At 54.7% G+C, this 26,038-nt stretch overlaps 2 protein-coding genes across 3 annotated transcripts; both read right to left on the reverse strand.

The window, feature by feature from the left end:
- Window positions 1-210: 210 nt before the first annotated feature.
- Window positions 211-810, reverse strand: LOC132515576 (voltage-dependent calcium channel gamma-like subunit). The gene has a single exon (XM_060141953.1). The coding sequence runs from the start codon at window positions 808-810 to the stop codon at window positions 211-213; it is 600 nt and encodes a 199-aa protein (XP_059997936.1).
- Window positions 811-8,641: 7,831 nt separating this feature from the next.
- On the reverse strand, window positions 8,642-25,730 carry SERINC2 (serine incorporator 2). Of its 2 annotated transcripts, none has more exons than XM_060140764.1 (10): window positions 25,615-25,730; window positions 18,589-18,750; window positions 17,685-17,875; window positions 17,147-17,226; window positions 16,629-16,766; window positions 15,115-15,284; window positions 13,297-13,387; window positions 12,861-13,002; window positions 10,390-10,605; window positions 8,642-9,220 (listed from the first exon to the last, which is right to left on the reverse strand). In XM_060140764.1, the coding sequence occupies exons 1-10, from the start codon at window positions 25,651-25,653 to the stop codon at window positions 9,085-9,087; spliced, it is 1,365 nt and encodes a 454-aa protein (XP_059996747.1). In that variant the 5' UTR covers window positions 25,654-25,730; the 3' UTR covers window positions 8,642-9,084. The 2 variants fall into 2 exon arrangements, with proteins under 2 accessions (XP_059996747.1, XP_059996749.1); XM_060140766.1 differs by lacking the exon at window positions 25,615-25,730 and adding an exon at window positions 19,704-19,738.
- Window positions 25,731-26,038: the final 308 nt, after the last annotated feature.

Below are 26,038 nucleotides of genomic sequence, written 5' to 3' on the forward strand. Positions count from 1 at the left end.
AACTTGGCTAAGCCGGTGCAGCTGGTCTGCAGCTGGTGGCATGGAGCCAACTGCACCCCAGGGTTGGTGGACCAGCTGCGAAGGCCCCTGGGCCACTGGCCCAACCAGTCAAAGGCTAAGAGGTGGCAGTTTTAATGTCACATGTTGGAAAAGTGCCATCTTGACCACACTTTCTGGCAGCATTCGATATTCTCAGAGGGGGGCCTAAAATTATGTAGGCAAGCCCCACGGATGGGTAATGCTGTTGAAGTGGGTGATGCCGTGGATGGCGTTCAGGAAAAAGAGGAAGGAGGCCGTGAACTTGCCCCAGAACATCAGGGTGAGGCCAATGAGCGTGACCTGGTTCCTGAGAAGGATCAGGAAGCTCAGGAGACCCCCGAAGGAGAAGATGAACGAGACAAGGAAGAGGGTGGAGCCCAGGGCCCACTCGCGCCATGAATGGGGGTCCTCACACACCTGGGACACCATGAGGAGCTCCAGGACCAAGATGGCAACCCCCACGGCCAAGGTGGCCACGCTGTGGGCCACGGCCATGCCTGAGGCCAGCCTGGGCACATGGGCCTGACTCAGGTCTTGGAGACAGTGCAGCCCAGTCTGGTTGGAGGCCGTGCAGAAGCGCCACAGCCGGAAGAGGCAGTTGTCGGCCAGGAGCCAGTGGTCATCACAGATGGAGATGGAGGAGAGGACCACAGACAGAGGGGCACACAAGATGATGAGGGCCCGGATGAAGGATTCAAAGAAGGGCCGGTGGGGCCTCCTTTGGGCCAGCAGCCTCTGGGCTTGCAGGCAAAGCCTGCAAGGACCGTCCATTTGGGAGATGAGGAGGCATCCACTAAAGGAAGCTCACCCACAGGGCAGTGGTCCTGCCAGGGTGCTGACTTCCCTTTGCAGAGCCTCACGCCTGAGGAGAGGGGTGGGAAGGGGTCAGTTCTCAAACAAACACCTTGCACCCCTCTGCACGCTACCGAGGGCTGTCATCCTGTGCGGGGGCTTGGCCGTGTGCTCCTGCCCGGCTCCCTCACACCTCTCTGCTCATTAACAATGTGCTTTAGGTTGGGGGCTGGCCATACCAGAAAGACCAACGGCATGACTTAGGGTGTGGGCTTTGGGTCACACAGTATCCATTGACCAATCAGTCATCAATCAATCAATCAATCAATCATGCCTACCCAGTGGAGGCCCAATCAAAACTCTGAATGCCGGAGGCTCAGGTGAGCTGCCCTTGTTGGCAGTGCTCTGTGCACATTGTCGTTCATGGATGCAGGGAAATGAACACACCCTGACTTCACGTGGACAGGACAGCGGAAGCTCAGCAGCTGATGTGTCCCCAGTCTCCACTCTATTCCTGGCTTCTCTTGGCTGGTTTGACTCTGTCATTTCCCTGTAATAAACTGTAACGGTGAGTAGAATAGCTTTCACGGAGTTCTGTGAGTTCTCCTAGTGAATGATCAAACTTAAGGGCAGTTTTGGAAACCCCTGAACCTGCAATTGGTGTCAGAAGTGACGGTGGTCTTGTGGCCTGTGTTGTCTTTAAACTGTACAGTTGACTAAACTCTCACACACTGGCATGTTGAACAAATGAATAAGTGAGTGGGTTGTCCTAAATTGCTCACAGTCAAAGTCAAACAAGTACCCTAAGCCTCTGGGGTAGGGACTCTTTTTTTTTTTTTTTTTTTTTTGCGGTATGCGGGCCTCTCACTGCGTGGCCTCTCCCGTTGCGGAGCACAGGCTCCGGACGCGCAGGCTCAGCGGCCATGGCTCACGGGCCCAGCCGCTCCACGGCATGTGGGATCTTCCTGGACCGGGGCACGAACCCGTGTCCCCTGCATCGGCAGGCAGACTCTCAACCACTGCGCCGCCAGGGAAGCCCTGGGGTAGGGACTCTTATCACCCCTTTCACAGGCAAGGAAGCTGAGGCTCAGAGAGGTGAAGCAAGTGGAGGGGCCAGGATGGGAACCAAACCTTCTGGACTCCAGCTCAGGATCTGACCAGCATAGGGTACCCCCTTCCCCCCACAAGGGCGCTTCCACCCTCACAAGCCAGGACCTCACCAGCCCAGGACCCTCTGGGAAACAGAACAGAGAAGAGCTAAGACAGACCAAGCCTTCAGCCCCAGAGGCATTTCAGAGGAGGGTGGGCAGGTCTCAGGCCTTCCCAGTGCCCTGTCCACAGCCTACCTGGCCCTGCAGCAGGCTGCAACTCAGATGTCTTCATGGTCAGGCAGCTCACTTAAAAGATGAAGCAGGGACTTCCCTGGTGGCGCCGTGGTTAAGAATCCGCCTGCCAATGCAGGGGACACGGGTTTGAGCCCTGGTCTGGGAAGATCCCACATGCCATGGAGCAACTAAGCCCGTGCGCCACAACTACTGAGCCTGAGCTCTAGAGCCCACTAGCCACAACTACTGAGCCCACGTGCCACAACTACTGAAGCCCGCGTGCCTAGAGCCTGTGCTCCACAACAAGAGAAGCCACGACAATGAGAAGCCCGCGCACCGCATAGCCCCTGCTCGCTGCAACTAGAGAAAGCCCACGAGCAGCAACAAAGACCCAACACAGCCAAAAATAAATAAATAAATAAATAAATTTATTTAAAAAAAGATGAAGCAGCAGAGGGATGCTGAGGAGGGGCAGGGGAAGCTGAGGTAGACGGAAGGTGCGCTCCAGAGCAAGGCACCATAATCTTTGTTGAGGTTCTTGTTGTTTTAAACATAGAACAAGGGCCAAACCAGACATGCATTCCGGTCACCAGTCTGCGACCTCTGAACTCCATAGCCTGAACCTCCCCACCTCCACCACTTGACCCCTTACCATGCTGCTCGAGCTCCTCAGCTCCTCGATGGTCCTGTCCTCTTACTGCAGAGCCGCTGCCATGCAGTTCTCTGCCCTGGGCAGTCTTCCTGTGCTCTTTGAACCACCCAATTCCCACCTATTTTGCTGGTCTCAGCTTCAAAGCCATTCCTCGGAATTTTCCTCTGACCCTGCACATTCAGTACCAGAACCCAGGCCTCTGGACCTCAGCCCAGGGCTCTGGCCCTTCCTACTCTGCTATAAACTCTCTGTCCCCTAGGCTTTCTCATGGCTACTCCAGAATCAACTAATACTCATTCCGATGATCAGTCAATCAACTAACCTTTCTCTTATTGAGCACTTTCTGTTTATCAGGCTCTGTTCTAGGCACCAGGGAAATGATAAACGAGAGTAGGTTCTCACCCTCCTTGACCTTAGGGGAAGTCAGACAATACAGCGATCATCACACAAATGGATACATAATCACACACCGTAATAAAGGCTATGTATGCAGAGAAGTGTAGAGTTTTTAAGAAAACTAAGAGAAATGGGAAGGCTAATTTAGACTGGGGATCAGAGAAGACTGGGGGAGTCAAGGTCTCCATCTTTTTTTTCTCTTATGAATTGCTTTCTCTGTACACTAATAGACTTGCTATTGGCGTTGAAGTTCCTTGCTCCAGGCTCGGTGCACAGGAACTGTTCAATAAATGTTGGCTCCTGTTATAATTTTTCTCCCTACTTCCTGCCACCTTTCACATCCTCCTCCAGAGAGGCAAAGGACAGGTGTCTCTGGAAGTAGAGGGAAGGCTAAGGTGACCTCATCTTTTGGCCTAGAGTTTTGTCTCAGTCCCTGAGGACTGATAGCCAGCAAAAGGAAGGAGGCACCCTTTCTTTGACTCCTATGGTGAGCCGAGCATGGTGCCAGGCCCTTTACAGATGTGATTTCACTGACCACGGCAACATCCCATGGGGTGGGTGCTAGTACAATCCCCATTCTGCAGATGGGGAAACTGAGACCCAGAGAGGTGGGGGTAGCTCATGGGCAAAACTGAGATAAGAACCTAGAGGATCTTGGCTCTGGAGTCCACGTTCTTCCTGCAGCTCAGCAAGCTGCCAGAAGAAACACAGCGGCTGGTAGTAGGAAAGACAAAATCAAACAAACAAAAAACCCACTGAAAACAATGTGGATGCCCATTAACTGAGGATCAGTTAAATTAATGATAGAATATTCACTCAATAGAATCCTGTGCTGCTGCTTGAAAAAATGAAATAGATGCATGCTTTTCACACTCCTGTACTGTTTTTTGGGGGGACGGGGTTGCCATACATCAGCCTATATCTACAGCTATTTTAAAGGGGGTATCAAGCTCAATTCACAGGTGTGCAAGAAACAGAATATCTGTTTTATTTTTACATTTTTTATTTTTTGGCTGCGTTGGGTCTTCATTGCTGCATGTGGGCTTTCTCTAGTTGCAGCGAGCGGGAGCTACTCTTCGTTGCGGTGCGCGGGCTTCTCATTGCGGTGGCTTCTCTTGTTGCGGAGCACGGGCTCTAGGTGCGTGGGCTTCGGTAGTTGTGGCACGCGGGCTCAGTAGTTGTGGCTCGCAGACTCAGTAGTTGTGGCTCACGGGCTCTAGAGCTCAGGCTCAATTGTTGGGGCGCACGGGCTGAGTTACTCCGCAGCATGTGGGATCCTCCTGGACCAGGGATCGAACCCATGTCCCCTGCACTGGCAGGCGGATTCTTAACCACCGCACCACCAGGGAAGCCCTGTTCACTTGTTTTATATCAACTTTCTTTCTATGCAAAGCCCCATCCAGCCAGGCTGGTGGGAAATTCAACCTCAGCCATTTTTCATTTTCCTCCCCAACACACATGACCCCTACTGGATAGTGCAAAAGTCCTGGGGTTGCAGGTAGCAGCAAGGCAGTGGACAGAGCAAGAAAGATCTGGTATGGGGCGGGGGGCAGCTCGGGCAGGGCAGGGAACCGTGCTTCCACCCTTTGAGGTCTCACCTGCTCCCCGGGCTCTGCCTGGCTCCCCCAACTCAGCAGGAGTTGCTCATAGAACATCTTTGCTCATAGAACTCACAGCCCTTGGCCTCCTCTTCCAGTCATGGAGAACTTCTTTGGGGCCTGGGAAGAACCACCCCCATCCCTAATCAAGTTCCTTTGGGGCTCTCTCCTCTCCGTCCAGGAGGCGCCTCTGCTGCCCCCATCACCACCCCCTCCCCCACTGCCCAGAAGCTGCTCAACAGACTTGGACTTTTGGATACCAAAGGCAGAAGGGGAAGTATATTTTGCAAGTAACCTCTCTCTCCTGCTTCCCACTCTTCCTCAGACTTCCCCCAAGACAAGGAGGTCCAGAACCTGCTTCTCCCATGTGTTTGGCAGAGGAGAGAAAATTTAATATCTCAAAAAACTGTCTTGTCCACTTTTTCACTCTTATCACTAAGGAAATTCCAAGGGTCTTAGGAGCTCTGTGCCAGAAATGGGCAAAGACCAGATATATATTTGATCACAATATCACAAAGTATAATAGTGTCCATGGGAAAGAGGGAAAGAGTAAAGCAGAGGTGCCAAGCTAGTCAGATCATGGGAGCAGGGCTGAAGTCCAGGGCAGGGGCAGAAAAAAAAAACGTCTTGTCACAATTTCTCCTGCTACTAAACATATATGTATGTATATATAAACATATACAGTATACAGTTATTTATAAATATACACATATATATGGGGGTGCTATACTGTTGCTAGCCCATAGTCCTGAGGAATGGAGGTAAGTTTCTCCTGTTTATTATTTTTATTATCACTAAACATCTCACATGTTATATCATTTAGAAATGCATTCAGCTGCAAGGAACTTAATGCCCAACTAATAGGGGCTTAAATTTATTGGTGTTTGTTTTCCTCACATAACAGAAGACTGGAGTCAGGTACAGTAGGGTTGATGCAGCAGCTCAAAAGAGCACCAGGGACTTAGACTCCTTCCATTTTTCTGGACCACAATCCTCACCATGTTGGTTTCTCATACTCGGGCTCTTTGCCTCATTGTCCCAAGATAGCTGCTGTGGCTCCAGGCATCGTATTTGTGTTAAAATAGGAAAAGGGGGAATGAGTAGTGCCTTGTAAAAGAAAATCAGAAACTTTTCTAGAATTGCTCCTTAGCATCCCTACTTGGGTCTACTTAGCTAGAATGTTTTCAGGTACCCACTTCTAACTCTCAGGGAAGCTGCAAAGTGACAGTTGACTTTTCCCGCCTTTGTGGCAGGAGGCAGGAAAGGGAGAAGGGGCTTGGGAATGTCTGCTGGTTAACCACAGTGTTTGTCTCATGAAAGCACCATGTTTTACGGTTTACAAAACAGCTACTATTGCCATTTTACGGAAGCTGCAATTGAGGCCCAGAGAGAGGAACTGAGTTGCCTAACTTCAGGTGACAAGATAGTGGTGAGACAGCCATGGAAACAGAACTGGAGCCGAGCCCAGAGCCCTTTCCAGTGCACCACACTGCCTGTTTCCCCACGTGATCTGCAGGTCTTGCACCCACTCTGCCCAGATATTTGTTCTACAACTTTGTCCAAAGTTGCTCCAGAGCAGGTTGGGCTGAGGCTGCTGGTGGTATCGCTGCAGGGACCACAGCCCAGGTGTTGGGAAGCAGGTGTCAGGCAGCAGGTGTCCAGGGACAGACCACAGGTCTCCGGGGAAGAGGGCAGCCGCTTCCCCATTAGCAGTCCAGCAGGGAAGCCCAGCCTGTCAGCGCTGGCAGACAAAAAGAGCTGGGGTCCTACAGCCTGTCCCACAGACTGGCAAGGGAAGGGAGGTGACAAAGGAGAGTGAGAGAGAAGAGAGGGGATAGAGAAGAGGATATGAAGGAAAAGAGGAAGGAGGTGATGGAGGAAAGATGGGGGAGGGAGGATGTGTGGAAGCCATCATGCTGAGCAGTAGGGGATGAGGGGGATACAGCAAGCAGACTGAGTGGGCTTCCTAGCCCCTGGGGGGGGGCAGTGGGTCAGGCCTGACACCTGACACCCCCATCGACCACCAGGTACAGGAGTGTGACCACTGTCTCGCCAGAGAGAACAGGGGCTGAGGAAACACGGAGGGAGAGCTCCCTGCCTGGGGGATACGAGGTGGCTTCTCAGAGCCAAACTGGGACCTGAAACTCCTTAGCCAGCATTCAGGCTCTTCAGTCTGGTTCCGGCTTCCTTCCCTGCCAGGCCTGCCCCAGCCCAGACCCTGGCACAAATCATGCTCAGTACATGTTTGTTGAATGAATAATTGAAAAACTGTAGAGCAACAAGGATACTAAAGCAGGATAAAAGTGCCCACTTCTACAAACCTTTGAAAAAGGTTATCGGGAGCACAAAGTGGGCTTTTTCTCCCTAAAGTGAAACAAGGAGAGAAATGAAATCTCATGTGTTGCGGGGAGGAAGCTCAGGCTGCTCCGTGGAGAGGTCTCCTTCAGCTGAAAGCTACCAGGAGACAAAAGCATCCACAAGATCTGTCTCAAGGTGAGAGAAGGCTTCCTCGGCCCCTGCCCGACTCCAGGCCCCCACCCACTCCACCCTGAGCCCTGGTACCTGCCTCTAGCTGCTACACCCTCCACTTCATCCAGGAAAATTTTTCCAAAATACCCATCTGACCACGTCACTACTCTGCTCTAAACCCTCCAGGACCACCCCCTGGTCAGCTCACAACTTCACGGCCTCTCCCCTGCTCAGAAACCCTCCATGGCTCCCCTCTACCCTCAGGACAGTATCTGGTCTCCTCACCACGGCCCTCAAGGGCCTGTGTGACTCAGGCCCAGCCCAACTCTCCGAAGCTCACCACCTCCTGACCCCTACATGCCCTCTGCACTGCAAACACCCTACGTTTCTCATTGGTCCTCAAACACCCTGCTCTCTTGCTCACATGCCGCGCCCTGTCCCTTGGGCGTTTTCGCTCCCCCGATCTGGCCAACTCCCACTGTCCTGACAGGGGCTGTGGCAGGCACCTCCTTGGTGCACCCGTGCACCTGTGCTGCCCCCATGACCCTAAAGCTCCTTAGAAGTGGGCTGCGTCCCTGGCCACTGCATCCCAGCCCCCAACAAACCCCAGTCACCTCGATTTCTGTCATGACCTGAGGATGGACATCACAACGTCAAGACCAGGCTCAGGAGGCCCCAGCCAGGAGCCTGTCCGTCCCCTGCACATCGCTGTGCGCCTTCAGAAATGGGTAACCTGTTTCACCTGAGCCTCACAGCAGCCTGGGTACAGGTGGCGTTTTTCCATCTTCTGAATGAGGAGCCAGGGCCCAGAGGGGAAGACTTGCCTGGAGCCCCACAGGAGCCCCATGGCTCTTGCAGTTCAGCGGATCCAGGCAGCTTGGCTGACTTTAGAGCACACACTCTTCCCCACCGCACCCTGGGGCCAGAGCCGGGGCCAACGTCTACAGCAGGGAGAAGTGGAGGGTGGTGACAAGTTCTTCAGGAGGACCCTAGAGGCAGGTCAGAGGTGGGCAGGACCTCAGGATGGGCGCTGGTAAGATGGCCCGAAGACCAGCCTCTCAGCCTCCCCACGTGAGCCCCCTCTCCACCCCGACTCTGGCCTCATCACCCTGCATATGGACACTGCTCCAGGGCCCCCTTTTCTGACCCCCAGGCCCCCTTTTGCCAAAGCCCCTCCTTCCTCTATAGCCCTAGCCCGCAGGCTCTCCATGGCCCAGAGGACAGAGCCAGGGCCCCTCTGTCTGACCTGCAAGGCCCCTCATGGTCTGGCCCTTCAGCCCCCTCTGCCCTGACATTCTGTTCCCAGCCCCTGCACTGGGCCCAGAAGGGATGGGGCCCGTGCCAAGGGGGAAGGGCACAGACATGGGAGGCACACACACCGGCTTCTTTATTGGCAGAGTCTTAGAGACTCAGTAAGGCACGGAGCCCAGGAAGGGGACGGGGTGTCCTGGAGTACATGGTCAGGAATACCCGGGCCCCAGTGCTGGGCACCCCATCGCGGTGAGCACTCCTGCTTTCTGAGCAGCTCTCAGTGTTTCTCTCCTTCAGGACCCTCTCCTGGGGAGCCTTAGAACAAGGGGCCCTTTTTTCCCAAGAGGGCAAGAGTGGGCGAATGGGGGTGAGGGGAAGGAGGAGGCAGCTCCATGGTGGGCGTGGGGGGGCAGCGGGAGGGAGGGGCCTGATGCTCCTCCTCCCTGAAGGCACTAAGAACAGGGGGGCCCAGCTCAGAGGCACGTCCCGGAGGCGCGGCGGGCGCTCAGCCTGCTGTCACTGAGCCCCGAAGCACCAGGTGGGCTGGCCGCAGGGAGCCGCCTCAGCTGAAATCACGGTTGGGCAGGAGGAGGGGGGCTGCCAGGGTCCACAGGTAGAGAAGCAGCCCTGCCCAGCTGGCACAGATCTTCACCCACACGGCGGTCCACGTGCTGATCATCTTCCGGGTCTCACCGGGTCTGGAACACACCATCATCCCAGTGAGCCTGGCCCTGACGCTGTGACCTCAGTCCCGGCCCCGACCTTAGGATCCAGTTGCGACCCCTGACTTCACCTCTGGCTCTTACCCTGTAAACTCTAGCCCCATCTCTGATTTTTATTTATTTATTTATTTTTTTGCGAAACGCGGGCCTCTCACTGTTGTGGCCTCTCCCGCTGTGGAGCACAGGCTCCGGACGCGCAGGCTCAGCGGCCATGGCTCACGGGCCCAGCCGCCCCACGGCATGTGGGATCTTCCCGGACCGGGGCGTGAACCCGTGTCCCCTGCATCGGCAGGCGGACTCTTGACCTTGCACCACCAGGGAAGCCCTTTGATATTTTTGACACTTGGCCTTAAGACCCTGCATAGAGCTCATGGCCTTGTACCATAGACCTGAACCTGACCTCAATTCCAACCTTGACCCAAGTCCTAGGCATAATATTGTGACCTGATTCTGGTCGCTAACCTTGTGATCCTAATTCCGTGACCGCACTCCTGGTCCCTGATTTTGGGACCCAGAAGCTCCTAACTTTAGTCCTGACCTCTAACGTTGACTCTGACCTTCAATCCCATAACCCCATCCTTGACCCTATGACCACAGTTCTGATATCTCTGACCTCAATTTTGACCCTTGGCCCTGTGACCCCAGTTCTGGCCGCTAACCTAGTTACTCTGATCTTAGCTCCTTGACCTGGGCACTTCAATCCTGGCTTTCTGGACTTGTAACCCCAATTTTAACCAAATGACCAAATTTGTTACTTTATATGGCCCCAATCCCAACTCTCGACTTCAGGACTCCTATTCTTGACCCTGTGACTTTGATTCTGACCCCACACCCTACTCCTAACCCTCAAACCATGAATCCCAAATGCGACCCCATAACCCAAATCACCACCCTGATCTGTAAACCTGGTCTGCCCTGCACAGGCCCAGCCTCACCTCCCGTGATTCCCACTTCTCAGCACTTAGCGAAGGTACCAGCTACTGCGTGGACTAGGCACTGGCAGGGAAACCGGGGCACTGATGAGGCAGGCTCCCTGGAGGGTCCTAGAGAGACACCTCCATGCCCAAGTCTTAAACTCTAGTGCAGGGCTGGAGGGGCAGGGAAGTGGCACGCGCACTGCGGACATTGCGGTTCCGTCCACACACCTGTACCAGTTGGTGAGCGTCATCATGACATGCAGAGAGGCGAGCACCAGGCAGAAGTGGAAGAAGGAGTAGCTGTAGGTGACGCTGTCCTGCTCGTTGTCGAAGGCCCGGCCCTCGCAGTCCGCCACCTGCTGCTGCTGTGTGGCCTCCAGCACAGGCGGGCACTCCTCCGTCTGCATCAGGCTGTTTACCTGCCGGTGGTCCGAGGAGCGCAGACTGGGGGAGGCGAGGGGAGGATGTGCGTGTGGCTGTCAGGCCGTCACCACTGAGGTGGGTGGGTGGGCAGTGCCAGGGGGCCTCACGCACCATGGCATTGGCCATGATGACCATGGGCACCAGGGTCCCAGAGCCTCGGGAGCCGGCGGCCTGGAGGTTACGCCCTGGGCCCTGGAGTTAACAAACTGCCTTGACTCTCAACTCTACCCCTACTCCCTGTGTGACCTTGGGCAAGACACTTAACCTCTCTGAGCCTCTGATTCCTCGTCTGTAAATTCAGAGATAACAGTACCTCCCTTATAGGGTTGCTGGGAGGATTAAACGGAGTAATGGTGTATGAAGGCCCAGCACTGTGCCTGGCACAGAGTAGAAACCAGATAAGCGGCCCCTGTTATTTTGGTTGTTTATTTGCCACCTCCACAAACACGTGTTGAGAACTTAGTACCGCAAAGGATCGTACCAGGTACTGCATTCATTAAAAATGTTCATAAGAATGTTCATTTGCTGGTACATTTGTTTATCTTTTATTCATTTTAGCTAAGTAGTATTACCCACTGCCTCCCCTTTCTCTATGTTTGTAATAAAGAGAGAATAATAGTAATGATTTCTGTCATTGCTTTTCTACAATGAGGTCCTGATGTTTTTAACTACATTTAATAGTTTGAGACACATATACAATTTTGAAGATCCAACTTGTATCCTGAAAAAAGTGAACAAAGGCCTGGATTCCAGCCCATTCCATCAAATTGAAAAATCACCCCTTGCTGAGCTTCAGTTGACCCCAATCACCAAATACTGTGCTGATATCTAGTGCACATGAGCCTAGATCTGGGCCATCCAGCTGGGGGCAAGAGCGATCATCAGTGGTCCCTGCCCTCGTGGCTGTTTATGCTTCCTTGCTTCCTGGGTTTTAAGAACTGTGCTAAGAACAGATGGGATCTGTGGGCTCTCCAAGGTGCAGCCCAGTGACTGAAGGCCAGGGAGGTGTATTAGAAGCATCAGGAAGCACAGCTCTGCACCCACGTTGGGGATGGGGAGGGATAGAGCTCGGGGGCAGGGAAGTGAGCTCCAGCACCACGGCCACTGTGCGCTCATGGCCTCGGACAAGTGGCTGCTCCTCACCAAGTCTCAGTCTCCTCATCTGTAAGATGGAGGTGACGTGGGCCCTTCCGGGTTGGAAAAGAAATCAAAGGAGAGGACAAAGAAGAGAGATGTTTGTGAACTGCCCCAACTCCACTAGGAGAAAATGTTTTGAAAAAGGTGAAAACAAAACGAAATGTGAAACAGCCTCAAAATGCTCTAGCCCAGGAGCCTAGAAGCAGGTGTGCTGCTTACAAGCAAACGGGCGCTGCCCAGGAAGGGTGACTGGGGGAGAAAAGATCAGGGCGGAGGTGCAGACACACAAAGTGGCACCTGGAGAAATGCCAGGCTGCAGGGAGGCAATACCTGAGTCTGCCAGTGTCAACAATAAGTATACTTGATATTACCGTCTGGTGACACAAAACAGCCACTCCCAGCCACCCAGCTGTGCAAATATTAATAGTTCTCTGCAATAATGGCAAACACTTATTTGGCACCTACTGCTTGCCAAGTTCTTTTCTAAGCGCCTTGTACATATTAACTCCTCATAACTCTTCAACAATCCAATGCAGTAAGTAGTATTTTTATTCCTATTTTACAGATAAGGAAACTGAAGCACAGAAAGGTTGAGAGACTTGCCCAAGGTGCCAGGCTCAAGTCCACACTGATAAGCACTTGCTAAGACCCCTTCAAGAATGTGCTCTTAAGAGCACATGTGATCTTAAGAATGAGCTGCTTTTTCTCAAGGGACACTGTGGGGTCACAAGCCACCCCGGGCATTAGAGGTTATCATCCTGTAACTGAAAAGGAAGCTGAAGCTTGGAAAGGTGAAGCGGCCACACACAGGTGTGAGTGATAGAGCCTGGACCCGCTGGCCCCAGCCCAGGCTCCGGCCCTGGCACCACAGCTGCCTGCACCCGGCTGAGCTGGGCACATGGCAACCCGGGCTCAGGAGAGGCCTTGGGCCAGGAGGCAGGGCTCAGCCCCGCCTCCGCTGCCCAGTCACTCTGTGCCCTCTGAGGGGCTCAGTTTCCCCGCCAGCGCAGTGCCGGGGCTGGATGTGCTGCCTGTGGAGGCGCCTTCCAGCTTGGTGTCCCAGCGCCCACATCCTCCCGTCACTTGTGCCTCAGGGCTCCCAATCATGATTCCTTCCCAGAAACCAGCCCCCACCCTACCTGATGAAGAGGGTGCACAGGATGAAGACGATGAGACCCACGATGCTCGGTGCGTCCCACCACTGGGTCTCGTAGCCCTCGGGGCCTGCCAGGACCGTCCCATTGTCCAAGTGGGTCAGCAGGGTGGGGTTGCATGTCCGGTCTGGGGAGGGGACCATGGTCACCCTCAGCCCACGCAGGCCAGGTCTGTAGCCAGGGAGCCCAGAGGATGGGCTCAGATGGACAGCCAAGGGACAGACAGACACACAACCAACCACTCAAGTCCCGGCGACAGCACGCAGCAGACAAAACAACAGAGACAGCTCCAGGAACAGATGGGGTCCTCCCATCTCCCCGAAGGACTAAGTCTTGGAATGCTGGGAATGTCCCCGTCATCTTTGAGGGTCCCCAGCCCAGGAGGAAGACCAGGCCACCTGGAACCCAGGCCTCTACTCACCGGGGACGTTGGATAAGGCCAACCAGGTGACAAACATGGTGTAGAGCGTGATGACCGAGGCCTGCAGCAGACCCGAGTTGGGCTGGGCATCCTGGCAAGGGCAGCCCACAGTGTGACTCCTGCCAAACCTGGGTACACTCCCCCCCACCCAGCCCAGCCACGCCCGACCAGGGGACCTCAGAAACCCCCACAACCCTAGGGCCATCCCACCCCACACCCTTCGGGAAAACATACCACCGGGCCACCCACTGCCACCTCGCCCACACAAAGGTAGAGTCCTAATTTTTTCTCTTAACAGATTACCCGACTTGTTCCCCAGCTGAGAATCCTTCAAGGGCAGCACTTCTTCACACTCTGAATTAAAGCCCTCCTTCGTTTACCCCATCTGCATCTTCATCCGACAGCCCTCCCTGCTGACTACTCCCCAAACATGGTGGCCACCTCTCTGTCCGTGGAACCTGACAAATCCTCTCCAACCTCAGGGTCTTTGCACTTGCCCTGCCCTCTCCCTGACATCTTCCTCCCCCACATCTCTGCACCAGCAGTGTCTTTATATTCAGGCTTCAGCTCAAACAGGACCCCCGCAAAAGGCTCTGAAAACCCTGACTGCAGCAGACCCCGGCCCTGCCTGCCCACCTCCCTTTCAGCCCATACCCTCTTTTATTTTCCACATAGCACTTATTCTCCAAAATTACTTCAGCTGGCCTCGTCTCCTGTCGGTTGTTCTTCCCCACTCCTCACCACACAGACACACTTGAAAATATGAATCTGAACTCTATGATTAGGAGCACCGTCTCTGGGGCCAGTCTGCCTGGGTTCAGATCCCAGCTCCATCCCTTACTAGCCGTGTGACCTTAGGCAAGTCTCTTTACTCCTTTAAGCCTCTGTTTCCTCATCTGGAAAGCGGGGATGATGATGGTGCAAGGACTAAATAACATGACAGATGTCATTAACTGTTAGCTATTATTATTCCTCCTCTTCCTCACAGCTGTATCCCCAACATCTAGAAGAGTGCCTGGTACACAGTGGATGCTCAAGAGGTATTTGCTGAATGAATACTGATTGCTGTGTGACCTGGAACAGAGGCATCACCCTCTCTGGGCTTCCGTTTTCTTACTGGGAAATGGAAGCTCTGGCCAGAAGGGAGATTCCCAACCTTTCTGCTAAGGACCCCCAAAGACTATCTAAGCTACCTCTGAAACACCTGGTGGGCTGATATCCCAAACTGTGAAATACCACTGGATTCAGAAGGCTTCCCTTCTGAAGAACAAGTGATTACCTTTGGGAGCTCCCACCCATCATCCCAGATAGTCTAGGATTGGAAACTATGGAATTGCACCTTCTAACACCACTTCTTGAGGTGTCTAGGAATCATCACTCGGTGACCCTTCCTAATGTTCTCCTGATTTGCATGAAAACAATGATGACATCAAAATAATGATAACAATAGCCAATGTCTGATGGATATGCCAGGCACTGTTCTAAGTGTTCATTGTTCTAATATCTATATGCCAGGCACTGTTCTAAGTGTTTATAAACATGGTCTCAATCTTGAGAATAACTCCAAATAGTGTTATTATTCCCATTTTACATTTGAGACGGAAGAGGCACAGAGAGGTTAAGGCACTTTCCCAAAGAGAGCCAGCATATAAATGCGAGAGTCAAGACTCTGACCCAGGGAGGCTGACTTGGGAGCCCACACTCTTGGCCCAAGCCTCTGTGACTGACAGTCCTGGCCCCAGGACCCCAAGGTTCCTACAAGAAGTCCCACACACCGAGGAGCCTGGTCTCAGGCTGGGCAGAGACAGGCAGGCTCACCTGGACCTTGGGCAGGACAGCGACTATGGATACGCAGAAACAGAAAATGAGGTTGAGGCTGATGAAGATCTTGCCCTCGTAGCAGGCGCCAGGCTGGGTGTAGTAGATGAACAGTAGTGCCACGGCCACGACTGACAGCGCATAGAAGAGGAGGGTGAAGAAGAAGAGGCCTGGGAGGGAGGGGCAGCGGCAGGTGGGTCAAGAGGTGCAAGGACCCCCATCCCTTGTCGAGCAGTGCACTGGGTCTCAGGCCCCAACTTCCTCCTCCAAGGAGTGTCTACTAAACTTCAGTCCCTGGGGGCTTCCCTGGTGGCGCACTGGTTAAGAATCCACCTGCTAATGCAGGGGACACAGTTCGAGGCCTGGTCCGGGAAGATCCCACATGCAACTAAGCCTGTGCACCACAACTATGAGCCTGCGCCCTAGAGTCCGCGAGCCACAACTACTGAGCCCGTGCACCACAACTACTGAAGCCCGCGCGCCTAGAGCCCGTGCTCCGCAACAAGAGAAGCCACCACAGTGAGAAGCCTGCGCACCGCAACGAAGAGCAGCCGCCACTCACCGCAACTAGACAAAGCCCGCGCGCAGCAACGAAGACCCAGCGCGGCCAAAAAGATTTAAAATAAATAAATTTATTAAAAACAAAAAAACTTCCGTCCCTCACCCAGGCTTTGTGAGCTCCTGCCCCACCCTGAACTAAAATGATTCACTTGCCGTAAAAAAGGTCACCATAAAAATAAAGACAACGAATAGAGGGGACTTCCCTGGTGGCGCAGTGGTTGAGGGTCCGCCTGCTGATGCAGGGGACACGGGTTCGTGCCCCAGTCCGGGAGGATCCCACATGCCGCGGAGCGGCTGGGCCCGTGAGCCATGGCCGCTGAGCCTGCGCGTCCGGAGCCTGTGCTCCGCAACGGGAGAGGCCACAACAGTGAGAGGCCCGTGTACCGCAAAGAAAAAACAAAAACAAAAACAAGAGAAGCCACGCCATGAGAAGCCCACACACTGCAATGAAGAGTAGCCCCCACTCGCCGCAACTAGAGAAAGCCCGCGCGCGGCAACAAAGACCCAACGCAGCCAAAAAAAAAGACAATGAATAGAGAACAATCTCTCAAAAAGTGAACTAGATGCCTGGTGATCAGGGAGGTGTGAAAATCAAATCAACCCTGAAGAGTGCCTTTCTTCTTGATCAATTCAGAAGAACTGAAAAGGGACCCGTTCTGCCACTGGGGTTTCAATGACCAGGTGTCATTCGTGGCTCGCTCTGCAGGGCTGGCTCAACCAGAGCCCTCTGAACTCTCCAGTGCAGCTCTCATCTGACCCCACCTCAGCCACCCCGGGTCAGCGGGCCCCTGCCACACACCCTTCCCTCCACGTGACACGGACGGCTCAGGTCCTGCCCTTAGGAGGCAGCTCGAGATGCCCTCCAGGCCGTCATCCAGCTTCAGGGACCACCCCCCCCGCCCCAACTCCTCAGGTAGCCCAGCCCCCTCACGAGGCCATTGGGTGGCACTGACCTGCATACCAGGCGCGGGAGTCGCTCTTCTCAGCCTTGTTCACCCACCGCTGGTTCCAGGAGTGCGCAAAGTCGATGAACAGCAACAGCTGGATGAGGAGGAAGACGAAGGAGCCCACGACACCAAAGTAGAACCAGACTAGGCAGGCAGAGGGGAGGGAGGCAAGGGGGTCCAGCCATGGCGCAGCAGCCCCTGGGTCTGGGTCTCTTCTCATGCTCACTTTTATACATTCAACAGTCATTTGTGCCACACCCTGTACTGGGGACACTGAGAAGCAGCAAAGTCCCCGCCCTCAGGAGCCCCTGGCCACGCACAGAGATGCCTTGTGTCAGGGTGTGGGTCGGGGTCAAAGGGGGTCCCCCCAACCCCGAGTTGCCCAAAGGCCATGTGGCCAAGCACCAGAGTCCTGTTCTCCTGGGTGGGAGGCAAGGACCCAGCCAGTAGTCTGGGGTCTGTGTGCTGGGGGCCAGCACGCTCACCCTTGGTAGTCCCCATCCCTCCCCAGCAGGGCCACCTACTGTTGGAGAAGGAGCCGTCAGGGATGTAGAAGGCGCCCACGGTGATGCCCACGAAAACCAGGAATTTAAAGAACCAAAACCTATGGTGGGGAAAGGGGGAGGACAGACAAGAAAGCTGAGTAGGGGGAGAGAAGAAGGCTGGACCCCCAGAACCCCAACCCTGAAGAGCAGGTACTGGGAGAGGTGAGAGAGACTTCCTGATGGTCTGACAGGCACAGAAAATCTGTCCTGGCCCTGGAAAAAGCCCCGAGGGGCAGAGGGAAGGACCAATGATGGGTGAGGACGGTCACCTGGGCTCTAACCCCAACTGTGTCACTAAACTGGTGTGCGGCCCTAGGGATGCTGTTGCCTTTCCTGAGCTTTGCTTCCTCATCTGAGAAATGGGAACTACTAGATGAGCCGACCTCTGTGCTGTGCCCTCCTGGCTTCAGCGGCCCCTGAGTCGGAGGGTTAGGGTCTGGAGATTGCTGGAGACAGGCCGAGGATAGGGAAAACCACAGCGGGAGGGGCCCAGGGTGCAGGTGGGACCCCTCCTCACCCATTCTGGATGGCAGCCCTGGGGTCCCGGCTGCTGCGCACGCAGATCATGAGCAGGGAGAAGAGGAAGAAGAAGGCCGCCATAGCGAAGCACATACGGTAGACGGCACGGTGGCCGAGCAGGGAGCCACAGTCGATGTGGCCCTGCAGGGCGACGGGGGACCCGGCCACCTCCTCACACACCCAGGGCAGCTGTGGAGACAGACAGAGCAGCTGGAAGACCCCACCCCACCCAGAACCCGGGCTGACTCTGCCCAGGCCGCCAGGCAGGAGGCTCTCCCAGGAGGGCCACCCGAGCCTCCCACTTCCACCCATGGCCCATCTCCATTCCCACCCACCTCTGCGGCTGAAGCCCTATGAGTGAGCCCCCCAGGGACAAACAGAAGGCATGGCACGGTCCAGGGCAGGATTTCCCAAAGTGCTCTCCGCCCACCAGCTACATCAGAATCCCCGGAGGTTCCCCTCTCCTACAGAACTAGGGTCTCTAAGGCAGGGCCTGAGATTCTGCATGACTAGCACACTTCCCAGGGAACTCATGCTCTGTACACGCTAGTATGTCAGAACCTCTGGCCTAACTATCCCACTGGCTATGAAACACTGAGATGAAGGGAAGACTTAGGACCCTCAAACTGGGCTCATGCATTAAAGTGGGGAGAGCTTACCCTGGGCCAGTGCCTGGCAGGGATGGCGATAAGGATTCATGAGACTTCCCAAGGGGACCAAGGCTTATGAGAAACAATAAGGCTCAAACCCTCCTCCCAATATGAAGAAACGACCCTCCATCGTCAAGCTTGGATCATCGGTGCGCTGGCATTCCTGCCCACCTCTTGATCAGCTGGGCCCCCAAGCCCGGGCCCCCTGGTAGCTGAGCCTTTGCCAGAGGCCAGGTGCCGCAGGTGGCTCACCTTGTAGAGCTGGCTCTCCACACTGGGACTCAGCATGATGACGGACACCAGCACCCCCAGGAAGAGGAAGGCCGTGAAGATGAGGCGGCTCAGTGTGGAGCTGTGGCTGCAGGGGCAGCAGCTGCACAGGATGCAGGGGGCAGAGCCGCAGAGGCAGGACGCCTGCGGGGAGGCCAGGATGGCACCTTACTCTCCAGTCTCCTCTCCCCTTCCCCGCCCAAGCACGCAGCATCCACCCACTTCCCGCTGCCCGCTCAATATCTCCAAACCTACGCAGAGACTGCCTGTGCCACACCACGAAGGGACACCTCTTCCCCAGATGTCACCCCATCTAACTTTCAAACCCAAGGGAGAGGCCAAGGAAACCAAGGCTGGAAGAGGCTGGGTCCCACAAGGACACACAGCCAGTAAGCAACGGAACCCAGATTCAAACCTGGATCTATCTCAGGTGTTACTGTGGCTTCGGCGAGAGAGCTGGGGTCACAGTGCTTGTTATTTAGGAGGAGGCAGAGTGGAAAAAAAAAATCCGGAAGGCCAGCTCTTTCACTGATTAGCTATGTGCCCTTATACAGCTCACTCAAGCTCTCTGAACCTCAGTTTCCTCTTCCATATAATGGGAATCCTAACAGTACCTGCTTCTCACATAGCAGTTCTAAGAATGAAATACTGTAGGGATTTTATTTTATTTTTTAATTTTTATTGTTTTGGCAGCGCTGCGCAGCACGCAGGATCTTAGTTCCCGACCAGGGATCTAACCCGCACCCCCTGCAGTGGAAGCGCAGAGTCTTAACCACTGGACCGCCAGGAAAGTCCTGTAGGGATTTTAAAGTGTAACTCCCTGGGAATTCCCTGGCGGTCCAGTGGTTAGGACTCCGTGCTTTCACTGCCAACGGCCCGGGTTCAATCCCTGGTCGGGGAACTAAGATCCCGCAAGCCTCGCAGCACGACCAAAAAAAATTGTAACTCACTCAGGTTCCCTTTGTCCCTTCCCTGCTTTATTTTTCTCTGTAGGACTTACTACCACCTGATTGGCTTCACAGTTTACTCGTGTTGCCGGCCTCTCATTGCTAGCGTGCAAGCCCCACCAGGGCAAGGGGTTTTGATGTTTTGTTCACCATGGTATTCCCAGGGGTGGGAACTGTGCCTGGCACGTTGTCGGGAGCTCAGTGACTATCTGCTGAACAAATGTAAAGCGTCTGGCATCATACCAGACGTATGTTAAGACCTCAAAAAGAGCAAGCGCTGATAAATCAACATCTGTTGAATGAATGGAATGAAGAATGTGGGTGGCTGTGACTTCCCGCTCTGGGGCTGCACCAGTTTGGGACAGCAGAGGCGTCCAGCCCTTTCTGTCTCCAGCTCCTCTGCCCTCCGTCAGCCCCTCCCTCCCTAGGGCTGGCTGAAATCACTTAGGGGCTGGTGATGCCACACCTTTCGTAGCTGTAGACTCATCCCTTGGGAGCCAGTTCTACAGCCCAGCCTTGGAGGAAGTGGGCCCACATCCAGATACATCTGGTTCACTGTTTCTCTTCCCCCAAACAGCCCTGATTCCTCATTCAGGTATTTAAGAGTCTGGAGGGCAAGAAAGACACAGGCTCTGCCATCCTGGAGCTTCCAAGGGCAGGAAAGATACTCAGCAAGTCATTACACCCGTCATGGTAAGTGTGAAGAAGAAAACATACGTGCTGCCATGAGAGTGACCGGCGGGGGCCTAGTTTAGATTGGGGGTAGTGGGTTACTTCCTGGAAGAAGTGACACTTAAGCTGAGAGCTGAACAATGAGGATTCACTCTCCTGACCAAGGGGAAGAACGAGTGTTCCAGACAGAGGGAACGGAGCCTGAGGCAGCTCTGGGGCGGACAGGAGCTGAGCGTTGGAGGAATGGAAAGAAGTCCCTATGGCCAAAGCTTCATAAGCAAGCGAGCGGTGAGGTCGGCCAGGCTGGCAGAGCCCGGCAGCCATGTGCAGGATCCTCGTGTTCATCCCACAAGCAATGGGCATCCATTGCCATTGGGCATCACCTCTCAAAGCCGGAGGGACAGGAACAGCCTTATGCTGAGTGACCAGCTTTGTGGAGAGCAGGCTGAAAAAGGGCCCCTTGCTCCTCGGAGGCCCCGTCCCCTGCTTTCTGGACTGGTCACAAGGGGTAGAGCACACTCTGCTTGAGGGGCAGCTGCCCTCCCGTATCCCCCACACCTCTCCCCCAGACTGGAAATGCCCCTGAGAATGCTCCTTCTTACCCATCTCTCTCACCCACAGAGCCAAGTAACAGCACAGTTGCTAAGTGAATGCCGAATGAAATTCTCCCTCATGGTCCAAATCATCCAGCAATTTCTGGTTGTATCTTGCAAACCCCACCCCAATCCTGACTCCTGTTCATGGCTACCTTGGAGGAGGGCGGGGGCGGTGAGGAGATAAGCAAATGCCAGAAGAAGTGTTTTGTAAACCGTAAAGAGCATTCTGAGATCAGAGAGATTAAGAAACTTGCCAGAAGTCACACAGTAAGCGAACAGCAGTGCTGAGATTCAAGTAATAACAGTAACAGCTTCCCTTTATGACGAGTTACTTGTCCCAGACACTATGATAAGGGCTTTGTCTAGATTAAGCCTCACGGACACTATGAAGTGTGTTGTAACTTCCCATTTACAAGTGGGGAACTGAGACTCAGAGAGGTGATGCGGCCAAGGTCACACAGCAAGTGAGCTAAGGAGCTGGGATTCAAGTTCAAGTCTGTCTGCACCAGGGCCTGCTAAGTCACTGATGGCACTCATTAAATTTCAAAACAGCCCAGCGATGAAAACAATCCCTCCAGTGCCCAAGAAAACCAAGGGAGGCCAACAGGTATGATCTCAGGAACCAAGTGCCCAAGTACCCAGGTCAGGGTCCGGCTCTGGCTTGATACCATTTCAATTTGAGACATTTGAGACACGAGAAAAGCTGCACACTGCAGTCAGGGAGCCTGGCCTTTCAACTCACTGTGGTTTTTGGAGATCAGAATCCAGGTATTCCTGATACTTGAAACCTCAGGATTTCCAAGGGCCTGGCTGGTAGCCAGAGAGACCAGGTCAGGGAGAGAACAATACACACAGCCCCCCCCCCACCCCCCGCTTCTGGAGCCTCCTTGGAGTTGTTCATACATTCTTATCCCCACTCCACCTCTGGGGATCACTCCTACCACAACCTCTTCCTATAGAAATACCAGCCCACGGGAGTAAAGGCAGACACGTGCGCACACATGTACACAGGGAAGTCCACTGTGACACTTCCCACGAGGAAAATAATAGGGGAAAGCTGAAAATAACTAAATATCCATCATTACATCGTGGTACATCATGGTACATCGTGATCCCTAAGAGGCATCTCTCAGCTGAATGGAGCAGATGTGCTGGGAACACTTAAATGGGCATATACAACTAAATATAGTTAAATATAAATTATACCCCGATAAAGTTGATTTTCATTATCAAAAAATAGAAATGTTAAATTCAGAAAAAAACTAAAACAGGCACGAAGCTTTAGGTTGTATGAGCTTATTAGACTATCAGGAAACTGCAGATGACCTCATTGCCCAACACCAGGGGACAGCGGTGGCCCACTGACTCCATGGAATGTTATAGAGGCTGGAAAGATGAAAGCCACTAGACTGACAGCAACACAGGCTATGCTTGTGATGCAATGTGAAAGGCCAAGGCAGACTACAAACTGTTCCCACACTCAGATTACAACACCCCCTCCACAAATGCACTCAGGGGAAAGGCAGCAATGGAAAAGCACCAGAAATAAGAGCGGGGGAATCTTAGCACCAGCCAGGCTCTCAGAATGGAGAATTCAGAACTCAGGAGCCCGGGGTCTGCGAGTCTTTACGCTGCGAGGTTCCGTGGCACCCCATAACTGGCCGAGCCACCCTAGCACTAGACCAAACACAGGAGAGAAGAGGTCAGCCCAAGACTACTCAAAGCATACTTCCTTTCCCCACGCAGTGTGAAGAGGAGAGGGCCCTGTCTGGACTCTGCCACCAGCTGGCAGTATGACCTTAGACAAGTGGGACTCAGTTTCCTCAGCCATAAGATGGGCCTCTGGGCAGGGCAGTGAGGTGGCTTGGAGCCCATCAGACAGCCCTGGGTTTCACTAGGTTCCCCATTCCTCGAAAGTGGTCTCCAGCACGTTACCACTGGCGGGAGCTTACAGAGCAGCCGCCGCACGCCAGCTTCATGCTAACTAAGTCTCACTGAACCCTCCTGACGTGCTGAGAGGCAGGTGCCGTTGTTCTCGCCACTTTACAGACAAGGAGAGAGGTCCTCAGTCACGCCGCTGAGAAGAGGCCAAGCCAGGACCAAGACCAATGGGTCTGAGCCAAAGGCCTTTCACACTCCCTCGACTGTAGAAGGTCCTCCTTAAATATCTGCTGACCATCCAGCTCACCATGTGCTGGCTTGGCTGGCGACTCCCATCCCTAGTGGGTCCATCTCATCTCCTCCCAGCCAGGACTCACCTTCAGCCCAGTCCAAATGCTGACCAAGAGGCAGACGCAAATCCGTCACGGCAGGAGGGACAAAAGTCTTCCCCACCGACCCATGTATGCCAAAATGTTCCCTCTAAAGATGCCTGGCAACCCCCCCTTAGAACTTCACTCCTGTGGGGCAATGTCCATTGAAACAGGTTGTTATTGGTATCCAGTAGTGCCCAACTGTACCACTTAATACTGTGTGGCTGTGGGGAAATCATCTTCCCTCTCTGATCCAGCTTCCTCAGCTGTGAAATGGGGATAATATTCACTGCTTCATTGGGGTCGTTGTGAGGATTAAATGAAAGGGTACATACAAAGTGCTCACTACACTGCTGGGCCTGGGCTACCACTGGACAGCTCTGGGCTGTGAGCTCTGGGCCTACAGTAAGCACTCAGTAAACGGCAGCTATTGTCCGTATCATGATCTGTAAAATAGGATAACTATGTCATGGGGTTGGCGGGTGGGGTGCGTAATGAGATGGCAGGGGTGAAGGGCTCGGCACAGCACCTGGCATGCAGTAAGTACTCAGTAAATGTCAGAGGTCAGAACGCCAAGGGGAGGCCCCTGCCCCGAGGGGCAGGTCCCTTGCAGATATTAGATACTTCCTAAGCGAACCTGCCAATTCCACTCTGTGCCAACCCTATCCCTCAGCATCCAGGATGTGAAGGGAGGGAAGGTGTGGGCAGAAGCCTAGACCAGGAATCAGATTTTAATCCTGACTGTGCAGTTCCTCCTCCTTTCACTGTGCAACCTTAGGCAAGTCAGCTAACCTCTCTGGGCTGCAGCCTCCTCATCGGTAAACTGGGGGTTGGAGCAGGCCTGTCAGGTGCCTTCTGACTCAGCATTGTAGGCGTCTGACTCAGAGACCAGCAACTGGCTCCAGAGGGAAGTCTCCACCCACCTTTTTAAGATGATAATAACAATACCTCCTATTTGGAGCACTTACTCTAACAGGGCGGGGCACTTTTAAATCTTCCCAACAGCATTATGAGGGAGGTAGACAGGGAGACAGACGCACAGAGAAATGGCAGGTCTCCCTTCAACACTCCCCCCATCCCCAGGATAGCCCAGCCTGATGGAATTCTGGTCAACTCCAAGGAAACTCTCCCTCCCCCATCAGGAAGCAAACCCTTTCTGGCCAGAGCCCTAGCCCAAACCTTGGTTTCACTGGGCAGGCAGGGATCTCAGGGACCAGCTCTTGATTCCCCCTCCCGTAGGTGTGCACACACACACACACACACACACACACACACACACACACACACCCTTCACAGATGGGGAAATAGAGGCCCAGGGAGGACAAGAGTCCAGGAACCCACTATGCAGCCTCTCTGTGCAGATATCTGTCCACTCCTACACCCCCATCCTAACACACTCACACAAATCAGGGACAAAGGAAACTGGGATTTCAGCAGCCACCAGACTCCCCCTCCTGCCTCTCTGCTCATCTTTTGTGTGGGGCAGAGGGGGAGGGGGCTGCCTGAATGAACCTCAGATTTCATGAAGGGAAGAGGGAAGGGAGAGGGGGCTGGGAAAGGAGAAAAGAGAAGGGGCCTCCCAGCCGGGGTCTGGCGGACGCTCCTCCCCTCTGCTGGCTGCTCCCCAGGTCCCCGAGCAGACGACCAGGTAATCCCTCCCCCACACACCCCAACCTCCCTCAGTTCCCGGGTTTTCCCACCCAGAGCTGGGCCGATGGCGGTGGTAACCCGCACCCCTCACTCAAGACCGGCTTAGAAAAGCAAAGGAGGCCTCCTCCCCTCCCCCAACTTCGGCTCTGGGGCCCAGAGGGCAAGCGTCTGGGGTTCATTGGGGAAGTGCCCAGGAATTAGCCTGAGCCAGACTGAACGAAGCAGAGACAAGACACAGAGAGACTGACAGACTGAACGGGCAGACAGACCCCGGCGGACAGACACGGAGCCGTCTAGACAGACAATGACAGATGGAGAGGCTTCAGACGGACAAAGACAGTCGGACAAACGAACGGACAGATATCAGACACATACAAATGGACAAACTGAGGCAGACGGGCAGGGACAGAAAGACCAACTGACAGAATGCCAGAGAAACAGAGAAGGACACACGGCAGAGAGGGACAGGGACCGGCAGGCCACACAAAGAGAGCGTCCGGGAGGGAGACCAGAGGCGCACTGCCAGGACGACTCCAAGCTGAGCCAGCTGGGGCCGCAGCCGCCCCGGGCTCTGGGCCTCAGTCTCCCCAGTTCCCTGAAGGGGCGCCCGCCCAGGACACCCCCTCCCCCGCCCGAGCGCGCCCCACCCCCGCCCCCGCAGTAACCCGATCCCCGGACACCAGCTGTCCCCGGCGCCCGCGGGCCCGGGATGGGGGCGGGGGAAGTCGGTGAGAAGGGCGACCCGAGGGGCGAGGAGGCGGGATGCGGGCCCAGAAAGACAAGTTTGGAGGAAGGCAAAAGAAGAAACTATTTGGAGGAAGAAGACAGGACAGAAGTGCGAGGCCGAAGAAGGGGCAGGCGGCGGGGGCGGGCGCCGGGGGCGGGACTCACGCAGCTGAGCAGGGAGCAGGCGCCCAGACAGGCCCCCATGTCGGCGGCGGCGCGGGGCGCAGGGCGCGGGCAGAAGGGCGCGGAATCCGGTCGGGCTCCTGGCGTCGCGGGCTGGCCCCGCCCTCAGCCCCGCCCCGGCCCCGCCCCGCCCTACCTGCCGGAACCGCTCGCCGCCTTCCGGCGGCGCTCGGGACCTCCCGGGACTCACCTGGGCCAGGTGCGGCAGGTGGGACCCTAGGGAAAGTGGAGGTACCGGGGATTCCAGCGGCCGCGCGAGCCGTGCAACGGGGCTTGTGTCCGGATCCAAAGTGATGGTTTGGAAATAGTGAGACCTGGGTTCGAGTGCCGACGAGGTCGCAATGCGACCTCACAACACTTCCCCCGGACCCCCACCGCAGGGGACAGTAGCCAAGAGATGGTCACC

Source organism: Lagenorhynchus albirostris, chromosome 2, assembly GCF_949774975.1.
Source record: "Lagenorhynchus albirostris chromosome 2, mLagAlb1.1, whole genome shotgun sequence".
In the NCBI taxonomy this organism is placed as follows: domain Eukaryota; kingdom Metazoa; phylum Chordata; class Mammalia; order Artiodactyla; family Delphinidae; genus Lagenorhynchus; species Lagenorhynchus albirostris.

Coding starts and splice junctions, on each gene's coding strand:
- LOC132515576 (XM_060141953.1), bottom strand. CDS start 810: ATGGACGGTCCTTGCAGGCTTTGCCTGCAAGCCCAGAGGCTGCTGGCC.
- SERINC2 (XM_060140764.1), bottom strand. CDS start 25,653: ATGGGGGCCTGTCTGGGCGCCTGCTCCCTGCTCAGCTGC. Junction 17,876..18,588: donor TGGAGAGCCAGCTCTACAAG/GTGAGCCACCTG, acceptor CTGTCTCCACAG/CTGCCCTGGGTGTGTGAGGA. Junction 15,285..16,628: donor CTCCCGCGCCTGGTATGCAG/GTCAGTGCCACC, acceptor CCTCCCTCCCAG/GCCTCTTCTTCTTCACCCTC.